This window comes from Hyla sarda, chromosome 8, assembly GCF_029499605.1.
Source record: "Hyla sarda isolate aHylSar1 chromosome 8, aHylSar1.hap1, whole genome shotgun sequence".
NCBI classification, from domain to species: Eukaryota; Metazoa; Chordata; class Amphibia; order Anura; family Hylidae; genus Hyla; species Hyla sarda.
This window is the reverse complement of record NC_079196.1, coordinates 214,440,003-214,465,863: the sequence shown is the minus strand read 5'-3', so window position 1 is coordinate 214,465,863 and position 25,861 is coordinate 214,440,003. Positions and strand designations below refer to the sequence as shown.

Sequence of the window (25,861 nt, the reverse complement as noted above, 5' to 3'; positions counted from 1 at the left end):
AGATCTACGTCTGAGATTTTTTTTTTGCCTCGAGCCGTCAAGGAACGGGACAGCGGTCGAAAAAAAAAAAAAATCCTGCAAATTCGCAAGTGAAAGCCAAATGTAACACTTTCCGCTTCTCCTCTCCGGCAGCGTGTCTGCAGGAATCTCTGGCAGTCCAGTCCTGAGCTCCTGGAGAAGCTTCAGACCTTGGAGCAGAGGAACGAGAGAGAAGATCTAGGAAGACCCCCGCAGAGGAATGAGAGGTAAGGGCAGAAGACCACCGGGGGGGACCTCCTCATGGCCGGTCCATGCACTAAAACACACGCTGACTTTTTTTTTCTATTTTTAATTTTTTTATTATTATTATTTTTAATTTTTTTATTATTTTTTTTTGTCTTTTCCCAAAGCCCCCACCAAGGGTGGAGTCCTAAGAATCTGCAAACGTCTTTTGTTAGGAACGGAAGCAAACGACAAAACACAACAACACGGAGCAGCTCAGGACAACACCGAGGGGTTTCCGGACCGTAAGTTATAGTTTTATTGACTTATACTTTATATTTTTAGGGGGAATGTTTTTTCTTGAATCGTTTTTGTTGTTTTTGTTCTTTTTTTTTTTTTTTTTTTTTTTTTAAGCAACAGTTCTGAGGTTCTTAAAACTTTTTTTTTTTTTTTTTTATCAACTGGTGCCAGAAAGTTAAACAGATTTGTAAATTACTTTTATTAAAAAATCTTAATCCTTCTAGTACTTAATAGCTGCTGAATACTACAGAGGAAGTGTTTTTCTCTTTGGAACACAGAGCTCTTTATGCTGGACATAAATACTCATAAAACCTCAAAAACCCACCCACTTTGGGGCTAATTTGCATAAGTCCTGCCCCCTCCCCCCTCCCTTTAAAGCTCATTTTGAAGGACCACCGTGTTGTGACTGGTGGGAAACAAGGAAAGGTTCACATAAAGTCCACACAGGGCCGGTTCTACCTATAGGCAAAATAGGCAGCCGCCTAGAGCACCCTCTTAATGGGGGTGCCGCTCTGCATGCTGCAAGATGGGGATGCTGCCCAGCCAGCACAATCGTGTCAACCCAATAGTAAGGTGATTACATGAGGAGGAGGTTTGTTACAGTGTGTCACCCCAGTAGTAAGGAGATTACATGAGGAGGAGGTTTGTTGCAGTGTGTCACCCCAGTAGTAAGGTGATTACATGAGGAGGAGGTTTGTTACAGCGTGTCACCCCAGTAGTATGGTTATTACATGAGGAGGAGGTTTGTTACAGTGTGTCACCCCAGTAGTAAGGAGATTACATGAGGAGGAGGTTTGTTACAGTGTGTCACCCCAGTAGTAAGGAGATTACACGAGGAGGAAGTTTGTTACAGTGTGTCACCCCAGTAGTAAGGTGATTACATGAGAAGGAGGTTTGTTACAGTGTGTCACCCTAGTAGTAACGTGATTACATGAGGATAGGGTTTGTTACAGTGTGTCACCCCAGTAGTAAGGAGATTACATGAGGAGAAGGTATGATACAGTGTGTCACTCCAGTAGTAATGAGATTACATGAGAAGGAGGTTTGTTACAGTGTGTCACCCCAGTAGTAAGGTAATTACATGAAGAGGAGGTTTGTTACAGTGTGTCATCCCAGTAGTAAGGAGATTACATGAGGAGGAGGTTTGTTACAGTGTGTCACCCTAGTAGTAAGGAGATTACATGAAGAGGAGGTTTGTTACAGTGTGTCACCCCAGTAGTAAGATTACATGAGGAGGAGGTTTGTTACAGTGTGTCACCCCAGTAGTAAGGAGATTACATGAGGAGGAGGTTTGTTACAGTGTGTCACCCCAGTAGTAAGGAGATTACAGGAGGAGGAGGTTTGTTACAGTGTGTCATCTCATTAGTAAGGAGATTACATGAGGAGGTTTGTTACAGTGTGTCACCCCAGTAGTAAGGAGATTACAGGAGGAGGAGGTTTGTTACAGTGTGTCATCTCATTAGTAAGGAGATTACATGAGGAGGTTTGTTACAGTGTGTCACCCCAGTAGTAAGGAGATTACATGAGGAGGAGGTTTGTTACAGTGTGTCACTCCAGTAGTAAGGTGATTACATGAGGAGGAGGTTTGTTACAGTGTGTCACCCCAGTAGTAAGAAGATTACATGAGGAGGAGGTTTGTTACAGTGTGTCACCCCAATAGTAAGGTGATTACATGAAGAGGAGGTTTGTTACAGTGTGTCACCCTAGTAGTAAGGAGAATACATGAGGAAGAGGTTTGTTACAGTGTGTCACCCCAGTAGTAAGGAGATTACATGAGGAGGAGGTTTGTTACAGTGTGTCACCCCAGTAGTAAGGAGATTACATGAGGAGGAGGTTTGCTACAGTGTGTCACCCCAGTTGTAAGGAGATTACAGGAGGAGGAGTTTTGTTACAGTGTGTCACCCCAGTAGTAAGGTGATTACATGAGGAGGAGGGTTTGTTACAGTGTGTCATCTCATTAGTAAGGAGATTACATGAGGTGGAGGTTTGTTACAGTGTGTCACCCCAGCAGTAAGGTGATAACATGAAGAGGAGGTTTGTTACAGTGTGTCACCCCAGTAGTAAGGAGATTACAGGAGGAGGAGGTTTGTTACAGTGTGTCACCCCAGTAGTAAGGTGATTACATGAGGAGGAGGGTTTGTTACAGTGTGTCATCTCATTAGTAAGGAGATTACATGAGGTGGAGGTTTGTTACAGTGTGTCACCCCAGTAGTAAGGTGATTACATGAGGAGGAGGTTTGTTACAGTGTGTCACCCCAGTAGTAAGAAGATTACATGAGGAGGAGGTTTGTTACATTGTGTCACCCCAGCAGTAAGGTGATTACATGAGGAGGGGGTTTGTTACAGTGTGTCACCCCAGTAGTAAGGAGAATACATGAGGAGGAGGTTTGTTACAGTGTGTCACCCCAGTAGTAAAGAGATTACACGAGGAGGAGGTTTGTTACAGTGTGTCACCCCAGTAGTAAGGAGATTACATGAGGAGGATATTTGTTACAGTGTGTCACCCCAGTAGTAAGGAGATTACATGAGGAGGAGTTTTGTTACAGTGTGTCACCCCAGTAGTAAGGAGATTACATGAGGAGGATATTTGTTACAGTGTGTCACCCCAGTAGTAAGGAGATTACATGAGGAGGAGTTTTGTTACAGTGTGTCACCCTAGTAGGTGGGGCGTGTCAAAGGGCAAAGCCAATGGGCAGGGTCAAGGGGCAGAAAAATTAGCTTTTGCCTAGGGTGGCAAATATCCTTGCACCAGCCCTGGGTCCACAAAGGAAACTTTGGAGTTGAGGGGAACTTTTCCACCCTGGGCAAAACATAGAAATTTAACTTATCCGGAGGATCACAAAATTATATCACATGGTCCCTATGGTCCCGGGTGGGACTGTGACACCCTCAGCAACGTGTGGGTCTTCACCTGTTTCCTTCCAATGCCACTTTTGTAATACGTGTGCCGCTGCCATTGGTCGTAGTCTATGGTCAGTGTCCATTGCCCGGTCTTATTTAGCTTCTGGAACTTCTGGGCATCCTAGGGTTAAGTCTTATACAACCGCCTTCTGAAGTCTACTTGATATTCTAGTTTCCATACGAAGCAGCAGCCGATCTCTTTGTAGGACGTGGACAAGAAATTCTTTCCTCCGCCGCTGAGAGTGTTTTTTGTTTTTTTTATCTTGAGGGTTTGAAGACGAGCGGACGCGGTGTCCATGGTTGCCGGCTATAGATTAGCGGCTGGGAGGAGACTATAGACACAGTCATGGACCCTCCGGCTACAACAGCAGTCTCCAACCCGCCACTCTCCAGATGTTGTTATACTACAAACCTCAGCATGCTGGGGCAGCCGGGGGCTGTCAGGACACGCCGCAAAGCTGGAGCTTACAACAAGTTGTGTTCCTTCAAGGGGAACTCCGGTGGGAAAAAAAAATGTTTTCAAATCAACTGGTGCAAGAAAGTTAAACAGATTTGTAAATTACTTCTATTTAAAAAATCTTAACCCTTCCAGTACTTATTAGCAGCTGTGTGCCCCAGATGAAGTTGTGTAGTTCTTTTCTGTCTGACCAAAGTGCTCTCTGCTGACACCTTTGGTGTCAGCAGAGAGCACTGTGGTCAGACAGAAAAGAATTTCTCAAATGTCTCTGTTTTATACAGCAGCTAATAAGTACTGGAAGGATAAAGATTTTTTTTATAGAAGTAATTTACAAATCTGTTTAACTTTCAGGCACCAGTTCATTTGTTTTCTACTTGTTTCCACCAGAGTTCCCCTTTAAAGACTTGAAGTGTAACTTACTCGAAGGTTATATACTTGGGCAAAATTATAATCGGCCCCCGTGTCATAATGCATCAGGGTAGGGTTGCCACCTTTCTTGCAAAAAAATACCGGCCATGCTAATTTGCATAATTAATTATATATGCGTGACATCACAGGATACACATATGCAGTGGAAATTTTTTCCTATTCTGACCCCTGTAACCTTTTTATTTCTCCTTATACGGGGCCTGTGTGAGGGTAATTTTTTGCGCCCCGATCATTTTTGTTTTGATGTGACTTTTTAATCACTTTTCTTCAATTAAATTCGGGAGTTGCAGTTAGTTACAAACTACAACTCCCAGCATGCCCTGATACAGCCTGTGGCTCAGCAGCTGCCCCAAACGGAAAAACTACAACTCCCAGCATGTTGGACTATATAGTAGTATATAGTATAAGGTCAGTGTTTCCCAACCAGGGGCGCCTCCAGCTGTTACAAAACTACAACTCCCAGCATGTTGGACTATATAGTAGTATATAGTATAGGTCAGTGTTTCCCAACCAGGGGTGCCTCCAGCTGTTACAAAACTACAACTCCCAGAATGCCCAGACTGCCAACGGAGTTGTAGTTTTGCAACAGCTGGAGGCACCCCTGGTTGGGAATCACTGACCTATACTATATACTACTATATAGTGCAACATGTTGGGAGTTGTAGTTTTGCAACAGCTGGAGGCACCCCTGGTTGGGAATCACTGACCTATACTATATACTACTATATAGTCCAACATGCTGGGAGTTGTAGTTTTGCAACAGCTGGAGGCGCTCTGGTTGGGAAACACTGACCTATACTATATACTACTATATAGTCCAACATGCTGGGAGTTGTAGTTTTGCAACAGCTGGAGGCACGCTGGTTGGGAAACACTGGTATAGCATATAGTGCAACAATCCACAAGTTGGAGGATTGGTTGGATAAATACCGGCCATTGCATGGCACTTACAAACGGTTGTCTTGTGTGTTCTTAAAGGGGTACTCCACCCCTAGACATTTCATCCCCTATCCAAAGGATAGGGAATAAGATGTCTGATCGTGGGGGTCCAACCGCCAGGGACTCCCACAATCTCGGCTGCGGCACCTCAGACATCCGGCGCACGAGTGAACTTCACTCCATGTCGGATGACTGGTGATGCGGAGCGGAGGCTCGTGATGTCACAGCCACGCCCCACTTGTGACGGCACGGCCACGCCCCCTCAATGCACCTCTATGGGAGGGGGCGTGATGGCCGTCATGCCCCCTCCCATAGACTTGCATTGAGGGGGTGTGACCTTGACGTCACGCGCCTCCAGCACTGCACCCGACGCTCTAAACGAATGCCGGAAAGGGATAGGGGGATAAGATGTCTAGGGGTGGAGTACCCCTTTAAGGAGCAATTCTAAGGAGTCTTATAGGCAATTCACATTGGAAAAATATATTATATATGCAAATGAGCCTTACACTAGAAGGAAGAAAACTGTCTTTGGTGCCACCTATTGGAAGCGCAACATACTCCATCCAAAAGGTTTGACCACAAGTCCTCGAAAATCTTACTATGGATCCATTTAACAAGTCATGTATACTGTCTGCTGATGTACATATACATATATATGCCTTACAGGGGGCATAGCTATAGGGGAGCATCGGTAGTAAAGGGTACCTAGTCCTTGAGGAGGTCCAAAGGCTTCTCTCCCACTTAAAAAGACCCCAATTGGATTGAGAAAATGACTTGGATGATGAATGTCTACAGTGTCCATTCTCCATTAGTCTCTTTTCATGACCATTTGGCTATTTTCCCCACTTGTTGTTGGGACTGTCTTGGGTTTTGGCCGCTGGGAATAGTCCATTAGGGACTTCCAGGAGAGGTGTGAGAACAATAGGAGCCAATGACACCTCCGGATTTCCTTCCATGCTTCTACCAAAAAGTGTTATTTCCTCTGAGCTGCCAACCAAAAGGACAGTTCACAGACGTATGTGTCCAGCAAAAACAAAAATAGGCATTTAAAAAAATCTTTACAAAGGCAAAAAATAAATAAAATAAAAAACAATAAAAAAAAAACAACAACAACAACAAACATTTAGCATGAAGACTTTCTTCACTCAACCAGTTGCAGTTGTTTGTAGACCAGGAATCGGTGTCATGGTGGCAAAATATATATATATTGTCAATGTTATACAAGGTAGAACAACCCAATCGGTGATAAACATTATATCATCTTCAACACTAGCATTATATGGGTGACAGGTTTCCTTTAAATCTTTCATCTCAGGACAGATGAGGGTTGTTAAATCTTGGCACCACTTCATGGATCTCAAGGGCATATTTTGGGTGGATCATACATGGGAATAAATAAGATCATGATGTTCAGAATTAATGTCTTCATGTGGCTTGATGTCTTGTTCATACGTCTATATGCATGAAGTTAAAGGGGTACTCCACCACCCTAAGATGTTAGATCGCACAATCTCTGTGCCGCCGGCAGCAGCGGCGCCAGGAACGCAGCTTCCGCATGCATGACGTCACGCCCCCTCCATGAACTTCTATGGCTATGTCACAGCCGTCACGCCTCCTCCCATAGAAGTGAATGGAAGGGGGCGTGGTGGCGGCATCGCCAGTCATCAGGGACGGAATGGAGTTTACGTTTCATCTTTTAAATAGGGGATGAGATGTTTGCGGCAGAGTACCCCTTTAACTATAGCATTCATCTTTCTGGAACATAGCTGTAGCTCCAAGTACTCCGATTCTCCCAGGCCTTAAAGGGGTAATCTGCCCCTAGACATCTTATCCCCTATCCAAAGGATAGGGGGTAAGATGTCTGTCCGCTGGGGTCCCGCCACTGCGACCATCACCCAGCGTTCATTTAGAATGCTGGGTGTGGGTGGCGGGATGGTGATGTCACTGCCACGCCCCTCGTGAGGTCATGCCACGCCCCCTTAATGCAAGTCTATGGGAGGGCGCTTGGTGGCCGTCATCACCCCCCCCAACGTTGGGAACAATATGTTCCAAACGCTGGGGCAGCGGAGTACCTTTTTAAGGTGCCAATACACAGTGGGAAAAACCATTGCCTACAGGAGGTTCTGCTGACTGTCTATAATATATGGTGGCCATGTGACGATCGTTCAGCCAACAGATAAATGTATGGCCACCTTTATAGTGGGACAAGTAGTGGCAAGAAATACATACAACGCAAGGATCAATCTGGGCAGGTAACAAGAAGAGGAATTTAAAGGGTTATTCCATGTTTTGTTTTCTTTTACTGTGCTATAGAGGCTGTAGAGTTAGTTAGTAGTGTTGAGCGGCATAGGCCATATTCGAATTCGCGAATATATGGACGAATATTCGTCATATATTCGCGAATATTCGCATATTCGTAATATTCTCTTTTTATTTTCGCATACGTGAAAATTCGCGCATGCGAAAATTAACATATGCGAAAATTAGCATATACAAAAATTTGCATAACTGAAAATTCGCATATGCGAAAATTAGCGTATGCAAATTTTCGTATATGCGAAAATTCGCACGCCGGTCTCACACAGTAGTATTAGAGCCTTCTTTACACCACACAAGCTGGAAGCAGAAAGGGATGATCACTTTGATGTATACTGTGAAAAAAAAAAAAAAAAAAAAATGAATATTCGGAATTACGAATATATAGTGCTATATTTGCGAATATTCGCGAATTCGTGAATATTCGCGAATTCGCGAATGTGCGATATTCGCGTATAAAATTCGTATTGCGAATATTCGCGAGCAACACTATTAGTTAGTGTTGTTTGTAATATAGTGCCTGTACCTGTGTTTCAGGGTGGTCTCACAGTTCTTATGGAATCTTTGCCCAGATGTTTTTTTTCTGTTTTTTTTTAACATCATACAAAATAAATGTCATCTCAGGTTTTCCCAGGTTGCAGTGCGGCCCGAGATATTACATCACTAGCCTGGTGTTGTAAGGGAGCGTGTCTGTGCTTTAATGGGTGGAGCATCCGCTGGGTAGGAGGGAGATCATTCTCCACAGGGCTGCAGGGAATTGTAGGTTTGTGACCTGTATGCAGAGCACAGCTGTGCTTCAATGGGTGGGGTGGCTGATCTGTTAGAGGGACAAAAGTGACCTTACACTTACAAACAAGGGATCCTGGAACTTGGAGTTAGATGGAGGGAACTCCAACAGGAAATAGCCATTTCCAGATAGAAAGCACCAGACTCACAACATAGCCACTTAGCCCCAAGACAACCACGGACCCTTCCTAATCATGTCCACTACTGTCTGGCAGGTACGTACTAAAGTCAGGTACTCTGGTGGAAAACCAATGTTTTCAAATCATCTGGTGCTAGAAAGTTTAACAGATTTGTAAATTACCTCTATTAAAAAATCTTAATCCTTCCAGTACTTATGAGCTACAGAGGAAGTGCTTTTCTTTTTGAATTTCTTTTCAGTCTGACCACAGTGCTCTCTGCTGACACCTCTGTCCATGTCAGGATTAAGAAGGATTAAGATTTTTTAATCAAAGAAATTTACAAATCTGTTTAACTTTCTGGCACCAGTTGATTTAAAAAAATGTTTTTTTTTAAAAAAGTCTTCCACTGGAGTACCCCTTTAGCCAAGTTCTGCCATCTGGTGACCAGCCGACATTGTTACAGGCGTAAGGAATGCACTTGTGCTTGGAGCATGTTGTCACTTTAGTGACTGGATGAACTGCGGTCAGGAGAGGAATTTGAGGGTTAAAGCTCGGGCCACGTATGAAGGATTTGGCTGTACAGAAAACAACTCCAACCAACAATGTGAAGCCAATGACCTTCTGTCCAGAAAACAAGATCCCATCCTCACGGGTCCCTGGAATTCTCCGTAAGGAACAACATTTCATCATCTCAGCTGCTTGTAAAGACATCCGCACCCTTCTAGGTTCTTCAAATTGAAAATGATTATTATGATTTTTTTAAAAACTTTTTTTGGTATTTACATGGATTGTACAATAAGACAATCCCTTTCTGATAGCGCCCCCCCCCCCCATGACAATGATCAGAGACCATCCTACTGCAGAGACCCCCAGCGATCAACTATCAACTGTAGAGGAACCTAGTATCTACTGACTGATTCATCTGCAGCGCCCTCATAGGATGAGTGAAGCATTACACAACATGGACCTGCCGGGTCCTCCAGAGTGATAGACACTCTTTACAGCTGCTCTATGGCTTATAGATGAGGGTCCAGAATCTGAGACCACCCTCCCCCCCCCCCCCCCCCCCCGCATTCTATTAACTCAGAATTCCCTAAGAGGTTGTGTGGTGTGCCACTGTGGTGAGTGGCAGGGCCACGGGTGTTGCAGTTACATAGTTACATAGTTACATAGTTACATAGTTAGTACGGTCGAAAAAAGACAAATGTCCATCAAGTTCAACCAGGGAATTAAGGGGTAGGGGTGTGATGAATCAGATGTCATTAACCCCGGGGGTCGCATGGTATTAACCCCTATGTGTTCGTGACGCCAGTGTGGTTTTCATGTTCCGGAACACCAAACGCCCGAATTCTCCACTATCCCACGGGCTAGTAATGAAATGAGAGTCCAAAACCAGTTGAGGGTAAATGGAGGCTTTACTGAGTATAAGACGGGGTTAATTATCTTCACAGCTATGGCCAGAATTCCCAGAGAGGTGGTCAGGACCCAGAGGACCTCAGAGCTTGCTGGACCAATACTATTAGACCTGACTTGTACTATGTGCAGGACTTGACTATTTGTAGTGACAGCCGACATAGACTGGAGACTTACTGTAGAGTTGTAGCTTTGTGGTCTCCAGATGCTGAACACTTAGGCCTCTGGTAGCTGCTTCAGAAAAGACTTGTTCTCAGCAGCAGGTGGTGAAGCTAAGAGAGCTAATTAAAGATGGTCGCCCCTTTATATAGTGGGGGGATGGACTAAAGCCCATTGGTCAAGCTGTGGGTCATAGGTTAAAGCTGGTGCCCTCTGGGAGAACATGTGACAACAAATCATATAACTGCATAACATGTGACAGACTTACTCATAGGTCCTTGAGACCTCCACTGGTCCTGTATATTATCTAGACATTAGGATCCTGTCTATGCTCTTAAAGGCACATACACCAAATGTATTAAAACAACAGAACAAGGGGAGTCCCTGCAGGGGAGCCCCCAGGTCACTGAGGGATTCAACCTGACAGGGCCTACAGGTAGTACAGGAACGTGTACCTGTACTGGGACATCACAGTTGCAATTAGTTTATTTTAAACCAGACATGAGCTATGAGCATCAGGGTTGTATTTGGCATTAGGCAGCGTTGAGGGGGGCAAAACTATAGTAAAAAAAAAAAAAATAATATATATATATATATATTTGATGTAGCTGTTGCCACATCACATGGGTCCACATGAGTCCACATGGGTCCACATGAGTCCACATGGGTCCACATCAGTCCACTGTAGTCCACATCACTTTACATCAGTCCACATGATTCTACATCAGTCCACATAGGTCCACATCAGTCCACATGAGTCCACATGGGTCCACGTGGGTAGACATGAGATTCAGGCTTGAACAATCGACCGTCGATAACGCTGATCATTGCAAAGCTATGGCTTTGCAGTGAACAGTGCTGGCAATCAGTGTGTGCAGTGCTATAGGTCCCTATGGGAGCTAGAAAACTGCAAAAAAAAAGGGTAAAAAAAAAAGTTAATAAATGTGATTTAACCCTTTCCTTAATAAAAGTTCAAATCACCCCCCTTTTCCCATAAAAAAAACACCATGTAAATAAAAATAAATATAAACATATGTGGTATTGCCACGTGCGTAAATGTCCGAACTAGAAAAATGTATAATTAATTAAACAGCACGGTCAATGGCGTACGCGCAAAAAAATTCCAAAGTCCAAAATAACGTATTTTTGGTCGCTTTTTATATCACGAAAAAATTTATAAAAAGCGATCAAAAAGTCTGATCAATACAAAAATGGTACCGCTGAAAACTTCAGATCACGGCGCAAAAAATGAGCCCTCATACTGTCCCATATGCAGAAAAATAAAAAGTTATAGGGGTCAGAAAATGACAATTTTAAACGTGTACATTTTTCTGCATGTAGTTATGATTTTTTACAGAAGTACAACAAAATCAAACCTATATAAATAGGGTATCATTTTAATTGTATGGACCTACAGAATAAATATCAGGTGTCATTTTTACCGAAAAATGTACTGCGTAGAAACGGTAGCCCCAAAAACTTACAAAATGGCTTTTTTTCTTCAATTTCGTCGCACAATGATTTTTTTCCCCGTTTCGCCGTAGATTTTGGGGTAAAATTAGTGATGTCACTGCAAAGTAGAATTGGTGGCGCAAAAAATAAGCCATCATATGGATTTTAGGTGCAAAATTGAAAGGGTTATGATTTTTAAAAGGTGAGGAGGAAAAAACGAAAGTGCAAAAACGGAAAAACCCCCGGTCCTTAAGGGGTTAAAAATCAGACAATGTGATTTCCTGTATTCTTTCCCCCCCCTTCTGTCTCTCATAGTTGAGGTTATAACCTATGATGATAATTACAGCCGCTCATCTTTATAAGTGGGAGATTGGTGGCTGACTAAATACTTTTTTGCCCCCCTGTATATGATGCTGTATGCAGTGGGCTCCCTCTAATGGTTGCTGCTGGTAGTCAGGGTTTTATTTTGTAACTCTGACATTATACGGGGGAAGGCGATGCATTATTAGGCCGTTGTATGTATTACTAGAGCACCGGCGGATGAAGTAGAGAAGACGGACAAGAGCATGTGAAGAAACATGATGAGGACCCGGAGGACATTGATCTCTTGGTTCCTGCATCGAAGTTGTGTCAGAAACTTGCAGAAAGTTTTACTTTTTGCTTTACTTTTTGCTTTACTGCTTTTTAGGCAACTTTTGAATTATTAACTTGATGCCACATCAAAACTTCTTTTCTACTTCTGCACACGTATTAGAAATTCAGCAAACAGCAGGAACAAGGAACAGCAGGAACAAGGAACAGCCTGTTCATCCTCCTCTCATTTGTTTTATTTACATGCAGCCAGTGTGTGTGTGTGTGTGTGTGTGCAGCCAGTGTGTGTGTGTGTGCAGCCAGTGTGTGTGTGTGTGTGTGTGTGCAGCCAGTGTGTGTGTGTGTGTGTGTGTGTGTGCAGCCAGTGTGTGTGTGTGTGTGTGCAGCCAGTGTGTGTGTGTGTGCAGCCAGTGTGTGTGTGTGTGTGTGTGCAGCCAGAGTGTGTGTGTGTGCAGCCAGTGTGTGTGTGTGTGTGCAGCCAGTGTGTGTGTGTGTGTGCAGCCAGTGTGTGTGTGTGTGCAGCCAGTGTGTGTGTGTGTGTGTGCAGCCAGTGTGTGTGTGTGTGCAGCCAGTGTGTGTGTGTGTGTGTGCAGCCAGTGTGTGTGTGTGTGCACCCAGTGTGTGTGTGTGTGTGTGTGCAGCCAGCGTGTGTGTGTGTGTGTGCAGCCAGAGTGTGTGTGTGTGCAGCCAGTGTGTGTGTGTGTGCAGCCAGTGTGTGTGTATGTGCGTGTGCAGCCAGTGTGTGTGTGTGTGTGTGTGCAGCCAGTGTGTGTGTGTGCAGCCAGTGTGTGTGTGTGTGTGTGTGTGTGTGTGCAGCCTGTGTGTGTGTGTGTGTGTGTGTGCAGCCAGTGTGTGTGTGTGTGTGTGTGCAGCCAGTGTGTGTGTGTGTGTGTGCAGCCAGTGTGTGTGTGTGTGTGTGTGTGTGTGTGTGCAGCCAGTGTGTGTGTGTGTGCAGCCAGTGTGTGTGTGTGTGTGTGTGCAGCCTGTGTGTGTGTGTGTGCAGCCAGTGTGTGTGTGTGTGTGTGCAGCCAGTGTGTGTGTGTGTGCAGCCAGTGTGTGTGTGTGTGTGTGTGTGTGCAGCCAGTGTGTGTGTGTGTGCAGCCAGTGTGTGTGTGTGTTTGTGTGTGTGTGTGCAGCCTGTGTGTGTGTGTGTGTGTGTGTGCAGCCAGTGTGTGTGTGTGTGTGTGCAGCCAGTGTGTGTGTGTGTGCAGCCAGTGTGTGTGTGTGTGTGTGTGTGTGTGTGCAGCCTGTGTGTGTGTGTGTGCAGCCAGTGTGTGTGTGTGTGTGTGCAGCCAGTGTGTGTGTGTGTGCAGCCAGTGTGTGTGTGTGTGTGTGTGTGTGCAGCCTGTGTGTGTGTGTGTGTGTGTGCAGCCAGTGTGTGTGTGTGTGTGCAGCCAGTGTGTGTTCATCTTTCCATCTCAGTAGTCAGTATTAATCTGTTTGGTGTAAGCACCACAAGTCCCAGCAAGGCAACAGGGCTCCCAAGGGGTTATGCGGCACTCTCTTACCCAAAGCCTGCTGTATGTGTGACACCATCTGCACCAGCTCAGTAAAGACAGTTCTCTGTAACCTGACGTCGGTGTCCTCATTTACTCCCCGTGTCTGGCCCAGGAGACGCTGTCTCCAACCTCGAACCGTGTACAGGATAACAGTGCCCTGGCGTCACGAAGCGATCAGGTATGTGGTGGACACCACATGTGCGCAGCCAGTGTGTGTGTGTGTGTGCGCAGCCAGTGTGTGTGTGTGTGCAGCCAGTGTGTGTGTGTGTGTGTGTGTGTGCAGTCAGTGTGTGTGTGTGTGTGTGCAGCCAGTGTGTGTGTGTGTGTGTGTGTGTGTGTGTGCAGTCAGTGTGTGTGTGTGTGTGTGTGTGCAGCCAGTGTGTGTGTGTGCAGCCAGTGTGTGCGCGCAGAAAGTGAAACAGTGAAATTCTTTCTCCTTCTCGGAAAACTCATATTTTTTGTTAAAATTTTTCAAATTTTTTTTTCTTTTTTGTGATAAGATTGTACAGGAGAAAAACACGCGCCAAGCCAAACGAGAGAGGATTATCTCCTGGACTGTAGGGCCGCTGATGCCTTAAAGGGACCTGGCAGAATTTCATGAAGTTCCGGCTGTTTTCAAAGGCCTCAATCAAAAGCAGATGGGATCTGAGGGAAATTGTCCTCCAGCTAAATGGTTTGGATGGTGTCGGAGCGCACACAGACGGTGCTAGTTAGTGCAGAGCTGCCCCCGGGGCAAGTAAAGTACTGCTTTATGAAGTCAGAATCTTACATGAAAGGGCATTATTAACCGAGACAGGTGGGATGTTAAATATTTATCTCCTGTACGCCGGGGCATTGATGGATGAACATCATGTAATAGACGGGGGTCACTTGAAAAATCACTTTTTAGGTAGCGGTACTGAGCTCTGCTACATCGAGGCAGATGGGGCTAGATTGGACATAGCAAGAAAAATAGGGGCTTTAAAAATGCTACTAAAAACGCAACGTAGCCTACACTGATTGTATATAGAGCGTTGTTGTTCGGTCTTATCACCTTTAGGGCACGTTCCCACCTGGCGTTCCCACGCAGCGTATTTCATGCTGCGTAAAATCTGCAGCAGCAGTGGGAAATACGCTGCGTATCCCTGCGTGGTAGAACCCCTGCGATCTCCATGCAGCTCGTGGCATTCTGTGCTGGTTGCTTCTCCAGTCTGAAATTTTTTTTTTTCCATCGGAGTACCCCTTTAAAGGGGTATGTCACTGCCTCAGCATTCGGAACATTTGGAGCGGGCTGCGGGGGTCCTGACATCACAGCCACGGCCCTCGTGATGCCACGTCACGGCCCTCGTGATGTCACGCCCCCTCCCGTAGACATGAATGGAGGGGGCCTGGCGTGATGTCACAAGGGGGTGTGATGTAATCTCTCTGTCTCGGAAACCCAGGGTTTCCCAGACTGGAGCAGCACCCAGCACAGAATGGGGGGTCCCAGCAGTGAGACCCCCCCCCCCGATCCATTGGATAGGGGATAAGATGTCTAAGGACGGAGCCCCCGTTTAACCCCTTAAGGACCCGGGCTTTTTCCGTTTTTTCATTTTCAATTTTTCCTCCTTAACTTTAAAAAATCATAACTCTTAAAAATTTTCACCTAAAATTATATATAATGGCTTAATTTTTGCGTCACTAATTCTACTTTGTAATGACATTAGTCATTTTACCCAAAAATCTACGGTGAAACGGGAAAAAAAATCAATGTGCGACAAAATTGATGAAAAAACACTATTTTGTAAGTTTTGGGGGCTTCTATTTTTACGCAGTACATTTTTTGTCAAAAATGATACCTTATCTTTATTCTGTAGGTCCATACGGTTAAAATGATACCCTACTTATATAGGTTTGAATTTGTATCACTTCCGAAAAAAATCATGAAAACATGCAGGAAAATTTATACGTTTAAAATGGTCATCTTTTGACCCCTATAACTTTTTTATTTTTCTGTGTTCAGGGCGCTTTGAGGACTCATTTTTTGCGCCGTCATCTGAAGTTTTTAGCGGTACCATTTTTGTTCTGATCAGACTTTTTGATCACTTTTTATTCACTTTTTTGTGGTATAAAAAGTGATCAAAAATGCGCTATTTTGGAGTTTGGAATTTTTTTGCGCGTACGCCATTGAACGAGCGGTTTAAAAAGCGGTATATTTATATAAATCGGACATTTCCGCACGCGGCAATACCAGATATGTTTATTTTTATTATTATTTACATAATGTTTTTTTTATTTTTGTAAATGCCGGGTGATTCAAACTTTTATTAGGGGAAGGGATAATTGAAAGGGTTAATGATTTTTTTACACTTTTCTTATGCAATATTATAGCTCCCATAAGAGGCTATAACATTGCATGTACTGATCTTTTACTCTGATTGATCCATCTCCATAGGAATGGATCAATCAGTGTTTTCGGCGATTGAATGCTCAAGCCTGGATCTCAGGCTTGAAGCATTCATTCGGCGATCGGACAGCGCAGGAGAAGGTAAGAAGACCTCCTCCTGTGCTACAGCTGTTCGGGATGGCGCGATTATACAGCGGCGATCCCGAACAGCTCCCTGAGCTAGCCGGGCACTTTTACTTTCGTTTTTAGCCGCGCGGCTCAGCTTTGAGCACGCGGCTAAAGGGTTAATAGCGCGCGGCACAGCGATCAGTGCCGCGCGCTATTAGAGGCGGGTCCCGGCTTCACTTTGACGCCGGGCCCGCCGCGATATAATGCTGGGTCACCGTGTGACCCCGCGTTATATCGCAGGACCGGGACTCATGACGTATGCATACGTCATGGGTCCTTAAGAGGTTAAAGGGGTACTCCCTTGGAAAACTTTTTTTTTTTTTTTAAATCAACTGGTGCCAGAAAGTTAACCAGATTTGTAAATGACTTCTATTTAAAAATCTTAATCCTTCCAGTACTTTTTAGGGGCTGTATACTACAGAGGAAAATGCTTTTCTTTTTAGATTTCTCTGATGTCACGACCACAGTGCTCTCTGCTGACCTCTGCTGTCCATTTTAGGAACTGTCCAGAGCAGCATATGTTTGCAATGAGGATTTTCTCCTGCTCTGGACAGTTCTTAAAATGGACAGCAGAGGCCAGCAGAGAGCACTGTGGTCGTGACATCAGAGAAATCTAAAAAGAAAAGCATTTTCCTCTGTAGTATACAGCCCCTAAAAAGTACTGGAAGGATTAAGATTTTTAAATAGAAGTCATTTACAAATCTGGTTAACTTTCTGGCACCAGTTGATTAAAAAAAAAAAAAAAAAAAAGTTTTCCACGGGAGGACCCCTTTAAGCTTTTGGGAGTGGAAAAGTAACAATGATACATAAATAACACAATATTGGGTGAGTACTGTAAGCCCTGCTCTGTGTACTGCCTGCTATCCAGCTTTCCCAGTCTCCTGAAAAGAATATCTGGTAAAGCAGCCATTTTGGAGTTCTTTGGGAAAGCTTTTCCAGTCTATTGAAGCCCCAGTCAGGCTGCTCCTGCTCCCTGCACTCCTCACCACTAATTTCAATGACATTATGCTGCTCCGCTCAGATTGTGGAATGGCGCGGTCCTATTGGCAAAGTATTTGGCGGCACCTTCTGCATGTGGACAGTCAGCCAGCAGAATTCCATTAGCTGAATGTCCGCAGTGTGGACGAGGCCTAAATCTGAATCTTTTAAAAAAAGGTTATCCGGGGATAGAAACACACAGCTAATATGTTTCAAAAACAGCACCACACTCGTCTCTAGGTTGTGTGCGGTATTGCAGCTTAGTTCCATGATGTTAACAGAACCAAGCTGTAATACCACACACAGCCTGAGGACAGGGTTGGTGCTGTTTTAGGAAGAAATTAGCTCTGAGTTTCTATCCCTGTATAACCCATTTAAAGCTTGAAATAAACATTTCTCATTGGGCCTCCGAATGGTTAATTCTGTAAATAGAAACACGGAATGTATGCAGCACGATATTGAACTTTCTCACTATGAAAAACAGTCACATCTGCACAAAATGTATTTATAAAACACACGAATGTAAGAACATTTCTATTTTTTACACCTGTTTACCAATAATTTTCCTTTGTCCAACCTTCATGTTTGTCGAATGGGAACAAAACCTTGGGTCAGACTCATCCATGGGTTAAAAGAGTTAGAAAAACTCAGTTCTCTGGTAGAGCTCACACAAAACTTGCTCAAAACTGTACCCTCTCTGATTCCTCTCTGATACCTCACTGATACCTCTCTGATACCTCTCTGATTCCTCTCTGATACCTCACTGATACCTCTCTGATACCTCTCTGATACCTCTCTGATACCTCTCTGATACCTCTCTGATATCTCTCTGATACCTCTCTTTTACCTCTCTGATACCTCTCTGATATCTCTCTGATACCTCTCTGATACCCCTCTGATATCTCTCTGATACCTCTCTGATACCCCTCTGATACCTCTCTGATACCTCTCTGATATCTCTCTGATACCTCTCTGATACCTCTCTGATACCCCTCTGATACCTCTCTGATACCTCTCTGATACCTCTCTGATACCTCTCTGATATCTCTCTGATACCTCTCTGATATCTCTCTGATACCTCTCTGATACCCCTCTGATACCTCTCTGATACCTCTCTGATACCTCTCTGATATCTCTCTGATTCCTCTCTGATACCTCTCTGATACCTCACTTATACCTCACTTATACCTCTCTGATACCCCTCTGATACCTCTCTGATACCTCTCTGATACCCCTCTGATACCTCACTGATATCTCTCTGATACCTCTCTGATACCCCTCTGATACCTCTCTGATACCTCTCTGATACCTCTCTGATACCTCACTAATATCTCTCTTATACCTCTCTGATACCTCTCTGATACCTCACTGATATCTCTCTGATACCTCTCTGATACCCCTCTGATACCTCACTGATATCTCTCTGATACCTCTCTTATACCTCTCTGATACCTCTCTGATATCTCTCTGATACCTCTCTTATACCTCTCTGATACCTCTCTGATACCTCTCTGATACCCCTCTGATACCTCACTGATACCTCTCTGATACCTCTCTTATACCTCTCTGATACCTCTCTGATACCCCTCTGATACCTCACTGATACCTCTCTGATACCTCTCTGATATCTCTCTGATACCTCTCTGATACCTCACTGATACCTCTCTGATACCTCTCTGATACCTCTCTGATATCTCTCTGATACCTCTCTGATACCCCTCTGATACCTCACTGATACCTCTCTGATACCTCTCTGATACCTCTCTGATATCTCTCTGATACCTCTCTGATACCCCTCTGATACCTCACTGATACCTCTCTGATACCCCTCTGATACCTCTCTGATATCTCTCTGATATCTCACTGATACCTCTCTGATACCTCACTGATACCTCTCTGATACCTCACTGATACCTCTCTGATACCTCTCTGATACCTCTCTGATACCTCTCTGATACCTCACTGATACCTCACTGATACCTCTCTGATACCTCACTGATACCTCTCTGATACCTCACTGATACCTCTCTGATACCTCTCTGATACCCCTCCTGAATACATTTATTGCTTCCTAGGCCTGGAGAAATGTCCTACTGTCAATGGCCGAACTGCAAAACCAAATGAACTTTTCCTTTAAAATAAGAAATATCCTGGAAACATCTTCTGGATAAATATTACTAAGTGACACTAATAATCCTCTCTGATCTCCCATATTGTTCCCGATTTTGTTATTGTTCATGTGTGAAGGACATTTCATTGTCTACTGAGATTTTGAAGGGTTTTGTTCTAGATATTTTACTATATAGGAGATCCCGACCTGCAGTGACCTCATGACCTCATTATGAACCTGACCTGCAGTGACCTCATGACCTCATTATGAACCCGACCTGCAGTGACCTCATGACCTCATTATGAACCCGACCTGCAGTGACCTCATAATCACAATTTTGTATTTCAGCGCCGCCCAAGCGACCTGTGATGCATTTCCTGGTGGCCGTCTTCTTGGCATCTCTTGTGTCTGCGGATGCTGCCGCACCAAGAACCTTTCTGTGGCAGGAAGTAGGAAACCCCTCATGTATCCGCTGCTGCGAGGCCTCCGAGGAACCCGCAGGACCGCCCAAGAAGAGCCGCGTGAAGGAATATGTCATGTACCCAATGCCAAGAGTCCAGCCCCGTATAGAGATGGCTATTCTCAAAGGTGAGGAGCGAGTGCGCTGCAGGATCTAAGAGTGCGAGGCCTCAGTGACATTATGGTTACAATGAATTAAATGGTATATATAATGATCAGGAATGGATGGTCCTATGAATATCTCTTCAGACCATCACTGTTTATAGGAGCAGTATTATAGTAGTTATATTCTTGTATATAGGAACAGTATTATAGTAGTTATATTCTTGTATATAGGAGGCAGTATTATAGTAGTTATATTCTTGTATATAGGAGCAGTATTATAGTAGTTATATTCTTGTACATAGGGGACAGTATTATAGTAGTTATATTCTTGTATATAGGAGGCAGTATTATAGTAGTTATATTCTTGTATATAGGAGGCAGTATTATAGTAGTTATATTCTTGTATATAGGAGCAGTATTATAGGAGTTATATTCTTGTATATAGGAGCAGTATTATAGTAGTTATATTCTTGTATATAGGAGCAGTATTATAGTAGTTATATTCTTGTATATAGGAGCAGTATTATAGCAGTTATATTCTTGTATATAGGAGCAGTATTATAGTAGTTATATTCTTGTATATAGGAGCAGTATTATAGTAGTTATATTCTTGTATATAGGAGGCAGTATTATAGTAGTTATATTCTTGTATATAGGAGCAGTATTATAGTAGTTATATTCTTGTATATAGGAACAGTATTATAGTAGTTATATTCTTGTATATAGGAGCAGTATTATAGTAGTTATATTCTTGTATATAGGAGCAGTATTATAGTAGTTATATTCTTGTACATAGGAGCAGTATTATAGTAGATATATTCTTGTATATAGGAGGTAGTATTATAGTAGTTATATTCTTGTATATAGGAGCAGTATTATAGTAGATATATTCTTGTATATAGGAGCAGTATTATAGCAGTTATATTCTTGTATTTAGGAGCAGTATTATAGTAGTTATATTCTTGTATATAGGAACAGTATTATAGTAGTTATATTCTTGTATATAGGAGGCAGTATTATAGTAGTTATATTCTTGTATATAGGAGCAGTATTATAGTAGTTATATTCTTGTACATAGGGGACAGTATTATAGTAGTTATATTCTTGTATATAGGAGGCAGTATTATAGTAGTTATATTCTTGTATATAGGAGGCAGTATTATAGTAGTTATATTCTTGTATATAGGAGCAGTATTATAGGAGTTATATTCTTGTATATAGGAGCAGTATTATAGTAGTTATATTCTTGTATATAGGAGCAGTATTATAGTAGTTATATTCTTGTATATAGGAGCAGTATTATAGCAGTTATATTCTTGTATATAGGAGCAGTATTATAGTAGTTATATTCTTGTATATAGGAGCAGTATTATAGTAGTTATATTCTTGTATATAGGAGGCAGTATTATAGTAGTTATATTCTTGTATATAGGAGCAGTATTATAGTAGTTATATTCTTGTATATAGGAACAGTATTATAGTAGTTATATTCTTGTATATAGGAGCAGTATTATAGTAGTTATATTCTTGTATATAGGAGCAGTATTATAGTAGTTATATTCTTGTACATAGGAGCAGTATTATAGTAGATATATTCTTGTATATAGGAGGTAGTATTATAGTAGTTATATTCTTGTATATAGGAGCAGTATTATAGTAGATATATTCTTGTATATAGGAGCAGTATTATAGCAGTTATATTCTTGTATATAAGAGCAGTATTATAGTAGTTATATTCTTGTATATAGGAGCAGTATTATAGCAGTTATATTCTTGTATATAGGGACAGTATTATAGTAGTTATATTCTTGTATATAGGGAGCAGTATTATAGTAGATATATTCTTGTATATAGGAGCAGTATTATAGTAGTTATATTCTTGTATATAGGAGCAGTATTATAGTAGTTATATTCTTGTATATAGGAGCAGTATTATAGTAGTTATATTCTTGTATATAGGAGCAGTATTATAGTAGTTATATTCTTGTATATAGGAGCAGTATTATAGTAGTTATATTCTTGTATATAGGAGCAGTATTATAGTAGTTATATTCTTGTACATAGGAGCAGTATTATAGTAGTTATATTCTTGTATATAGGAGCAGTATTATAGTAGTTATATTCTTGTATATAGGAGCAGTATTATAGTAGTTATATTCTTGTATATAGGAGCAGTATTATAGTAGTTATATTCTTGTATATAGGAGCAGTATTATAGTAGTTATATTCTTGTATATAGGAACAGTATTATAGTAGTTATATTCTTGTATATAGGAGCAGTATTATATTAGTTATGTTCTTGTATATATAGGAGCAGTATTATAGTAGTTATATTCTTGTATATAGGAGCAGTATTATAGTAGTTATATTCTTGTATATAGGAGGCAGTATTATAGTAGTTATATTCTTGTATATAGGAGCAGTATTATAGTAGTTATATTCTTGTATATAGGAGGCAGTATTATAGTAGTTATATTCTTGTATATAGGAGCAGTATTATAGTAGTTATATTCTTGTATATAGGAGCAGTATTATAGTAGTTATATTCTTGTATATAGGAGGCAGTATTATAGTAGATATATTCTTGTATATAGGAGCAGTATTATAGTAGTCCTATTCTTGTATATAGGAGCAGTATTATAGTAGTTATATTCTTGTATATAGGAGACAGTATTATAGTAGTTATATTCTTGTATATAGGAGCAGTATTATAGTAGTTATATTCTTGTATATTGGAGCAGTATTATATTAGTTATATTCTTGTATATAGAGGAGCAGTATTATAGTAGTTATATTCTTGTATATAGGAGGCAGTATTATAGTAGTTATATTCTTGTATATAGGAGGCAATATTATAGTAGTTATATTCTTGTATATAGGAGGCAGTATTATAGTAGTTATATTCTTGTATATAGGAGCAGTATTATAGTAGTTATATTCTTGTATATAGGAGCAGTATTATAGTAGTTATATTCTTGTATATAGGAGCAGTATTATAGTAGTCCTATTCTAGTATATAGGAGCAGTATTATAGTAGTTATATTCTTGTATATAGGAGCGGTATTATAGTAGTTATATTCTTGTATATAGGAGGCAGTATTATAGTAGTTATATTCTTGTATATAGGAGCAGTATTATAGTAGTTATATTCTTGTATATAGGAGCAGTATTATAGTTGTTATATTCTTGTATATAGGAGGCAGTATTATAGTAGTTATATTCTTGTATATAGGAGCAGTATTATAGTAGTTATATTCTTGTATATAGGAGCAGTATTATAGTAGTTATATTCTTGTATATAGGAGGCAGTATTATAGTAGTTATATTCTTGTATATAGGAGCAGTATTATAGTAGTTATATTCCTAAACATAGGACACAGTATTATAGTAGTTATATTCTTGTACATAGGGGACAGTATTATAGTCTGAACAGGGGATTCGTTTGGAGTAACCAGGTTCTTCAGTGATCTTGGCCCTTGTCTACCGGGGTCCCATGATACAATGTATTCTTCGTTATGTTATGTATTGATAACTTACAATGAATGTATTCAAACCCATTTTTCAGGTGACAAGGGAGAAATGGGTGGAAAAGGGCCTCCGGGGGTTTCAGGAAAAGAAGGCGAACGAGGATTTCAAGGACCACCAGGAACAAAGGGTCAAAAGGGTCAAACAGGTCCACCTGGGAATTCCTGCAAAATCCAGTATTCTGCCTTTTCGGTGGCACGACGTAAATCCTTACACAGTACCGAATATTTCCAAACCGTGGTCTTCGACACAGAGTTCGTGAACCTGTATGAACACTTCAACATGTTCTCAGGAACCTTCGTCTGCTACATTCCCGGGATCTACTTCTTTAACCTCAATGTACATACCTGGAATTTGAAGGAGACTTATCTTCATATCATGAAGAACAGCGAAGAGACCGCCATATTGTACGCACAGCCTAGTGACCGCAGTATCATGCAGAGTCAGAGTCTCATGCTCCAGCTGAAGGAGAAGGATGAGGTCTGGGTGCGGATGTTTAAGAGAGAACGAGAAAACGCTCTATATAATGATGAGTCTGATGTCTACCTGATATTCAATGGATATCTCATCAAGGCAATGGATGACTGAGTATATATATTATAGTAGTCATGTGTATATATATATATATATATATATATATATATATATAGATATATCTTCACGGACCTCCATGTTGGGCTGGAACCAGAGACCAATATTTGTACCCAAAGTCTACAGCTTCAGTAATATTATCTGCGGAATAAATACATGTTCTTCACCTGTAAATAGTAGTTATATTCTTGCATATAGGAGCAGTATTATAGTAGTTATATTCTTGTATATAGGAGCAGTATTATAGTAGTTATATTCTTGTATATAGGAGGCAGTATTATAGTAGTTATATTCTTGTATATAGGAGCAGTATTATAGTAGTTATATTCTTGTATATAGGAGCAGTATTATAGTAGTTATATTCTTGTATATAGGAGGCAGTATTATAGTAGTTATATTCTTGTATATAGGAGACAGTATTATAGTAGTTATATTCTTGTATATAGGAGCAGTATTATAGTAGTTATATTCTTGTATATAGGAGCAGTATTATAGTAGTTATATTCTTTTATATAGGAGGCAATATTATAGTAGTTATATTCTTGTATATAGGAGGCAGTATTATAGTAGTTATATTCTTGTATATAGGAGCAGTATTATACTAGTTATATTCTTGTATATAGGAGGTAGTATTATAGTAGTTATATTCTTGTATATAGGAGGCAGTATTATAGTAGTTTTATTCTTGTATATAGGAGCGGTATTATAGTAGTTATATTCTTGTATATAGGAGGCAGTATTATACTAGTTATATTCTTGTATATAGGAGGTAGTATTATAGTAGTTATATTCTTGTATATATAGGAGCAGTATTATAGTAGTTATATTCTTGTACACAATGTCATCATGTTATATATTCCATTACTTTTATTTTTTTTTTTTTTGGATTGAAAACTTTTTGATCAACATGTTTCGCTATCGTCCATTAGAGTTTTAGAGGGACTTCAAGGTGAACAGATACATTCTGTATAGAACAACCATGGTAACAAAACTCAGCTTCACTTAATTTTTTGTTATGTAAAAATTTGTTTACAAAAGTGTACAGATATAATGCATTAGGACAGACTTCAACTCCTTTCATGCTTTTCACATTTTGTTATTTTGCTCCTTGTGCTAAAATAAAAGTTTCCCATGATTCTGCTCTCAATCCCCCATAATGGCAAAGGGAGAACAGAATGTTACAAATCTTTGATAATTTATTAAAAAGGAAAAACCAAACTGTTGCAATGATATAAGTATTAAGGACTTCAGGACTTAGCTGAGGCCCCTTTGGCAGTGGAAGCCATTTTCAGGTCTCCAGAGATGTTGCATTGGGTTTGGGCTCTGTCTGGGCCACTAAAGGGCATTCACAGAGTTGTCCCTAAGCCGCTCCTGTGTTGTCTTGGGTGTGTACTTCAGCCCCGTAAGAGGTCCATAACTCTCGATCAGGTTTTCATTAAGAATATATTTGTACTTTGCTCCATTCAGCTATCCCTCAACCCTGACCACTCTCTGCCCCCACAGCATGATGCTGCCCCCACCATGATGACTGTAGAGATGGTTTTGGGCAGTACCTGGTTTCCCCCAGACATGATGCTGCCCCCACCATACTTCACTGTAGGGATGGTATTGGGCAAGTGATGGGCAGTGCCTGGTTTCCTCCAGACATGATGCTGCCCCCACCATGATCACTGTAGAGATGGTATTGGGCAGGTGATGGGCAGTGCCTGGGTTCTTCCAGACATGATGCTGCCCCCACCATGATCACTGTAGAGATGGTATTGGGCAGGTGATGGGCAGTGCCTGGTTTCCCCCAGACATGATGCTGCCCCCACCATGATCACTGTAGGGATGGTATTGGGCAGGTGATGGGCAGTGCTGGTTTCCTCCAGATATGATGCTGCCCCCACCATGATCACTGTAGGGATGGTATTGGGCAGGTGATGGGCAGTGCCTGGTTTCCTCCAGATATGATGCTGCCCCCACCATGATCACTGTAGGGATGGTATTGGGCAGGTG

General features: G+C 41.7%; 1 protein-coding gene across 2 annotated transcripts; it reads left to right on the top strand.

Annotated features, from left to right (window-relative positions):
* Positions 1 to 25,003, top strand: C1QTNF8 (C1q and TNF related 8). 2 transcript variants are annotated; one of them, XR_008847331.1, is made up of 5 exons: positions 1 to 245; positions 390 to 506; positions 19,532 to 19,771; positions 23,313 to 24,489; positions 24,633 to 25,003. XR_008847331.1 is itself a non-coding variant. In XM_056536844.1 (4 exons), exons 1-4 carry the CDS (start codon positions 239 to 241, stop codon positions 23,858 to 23,860), a joined length of 912 nt encoding a protein of 303 aa, XP_056392819.1. In that variant the 5' UTR covers positions 1 to 238; the 3' UTR covers positions 23,861 to 25,003. The 2 variants fall into 2 exon arrangements, 1 of the variants encoding a protein (XP_056392819.1); XM_056536844.1 differs by having other exon boundaries at positions 23,313 to 25,003.
* Positions 25,004 to 25,861: the final 858 nt, after the last annotated feature.

Coding starts and splice junctions, on each gene's coding strand:
- C1QTNF8 (XM_056536844.1), top strand. Junction 507..19,531: donor CACCGAGGGGTTTCCGGACC/GTAAGTTATAGT, acceptor TTTGTATTTCAG/CGCCGCCCAAGCGACCTGTG. Junction 19,772..23,312: donor AGAGATGGCTATTCTCAAAG/GTGAGGAGCGAG, acceptor CCCATTTTTCAG/GTGACAAGGGAGAAATGGGT.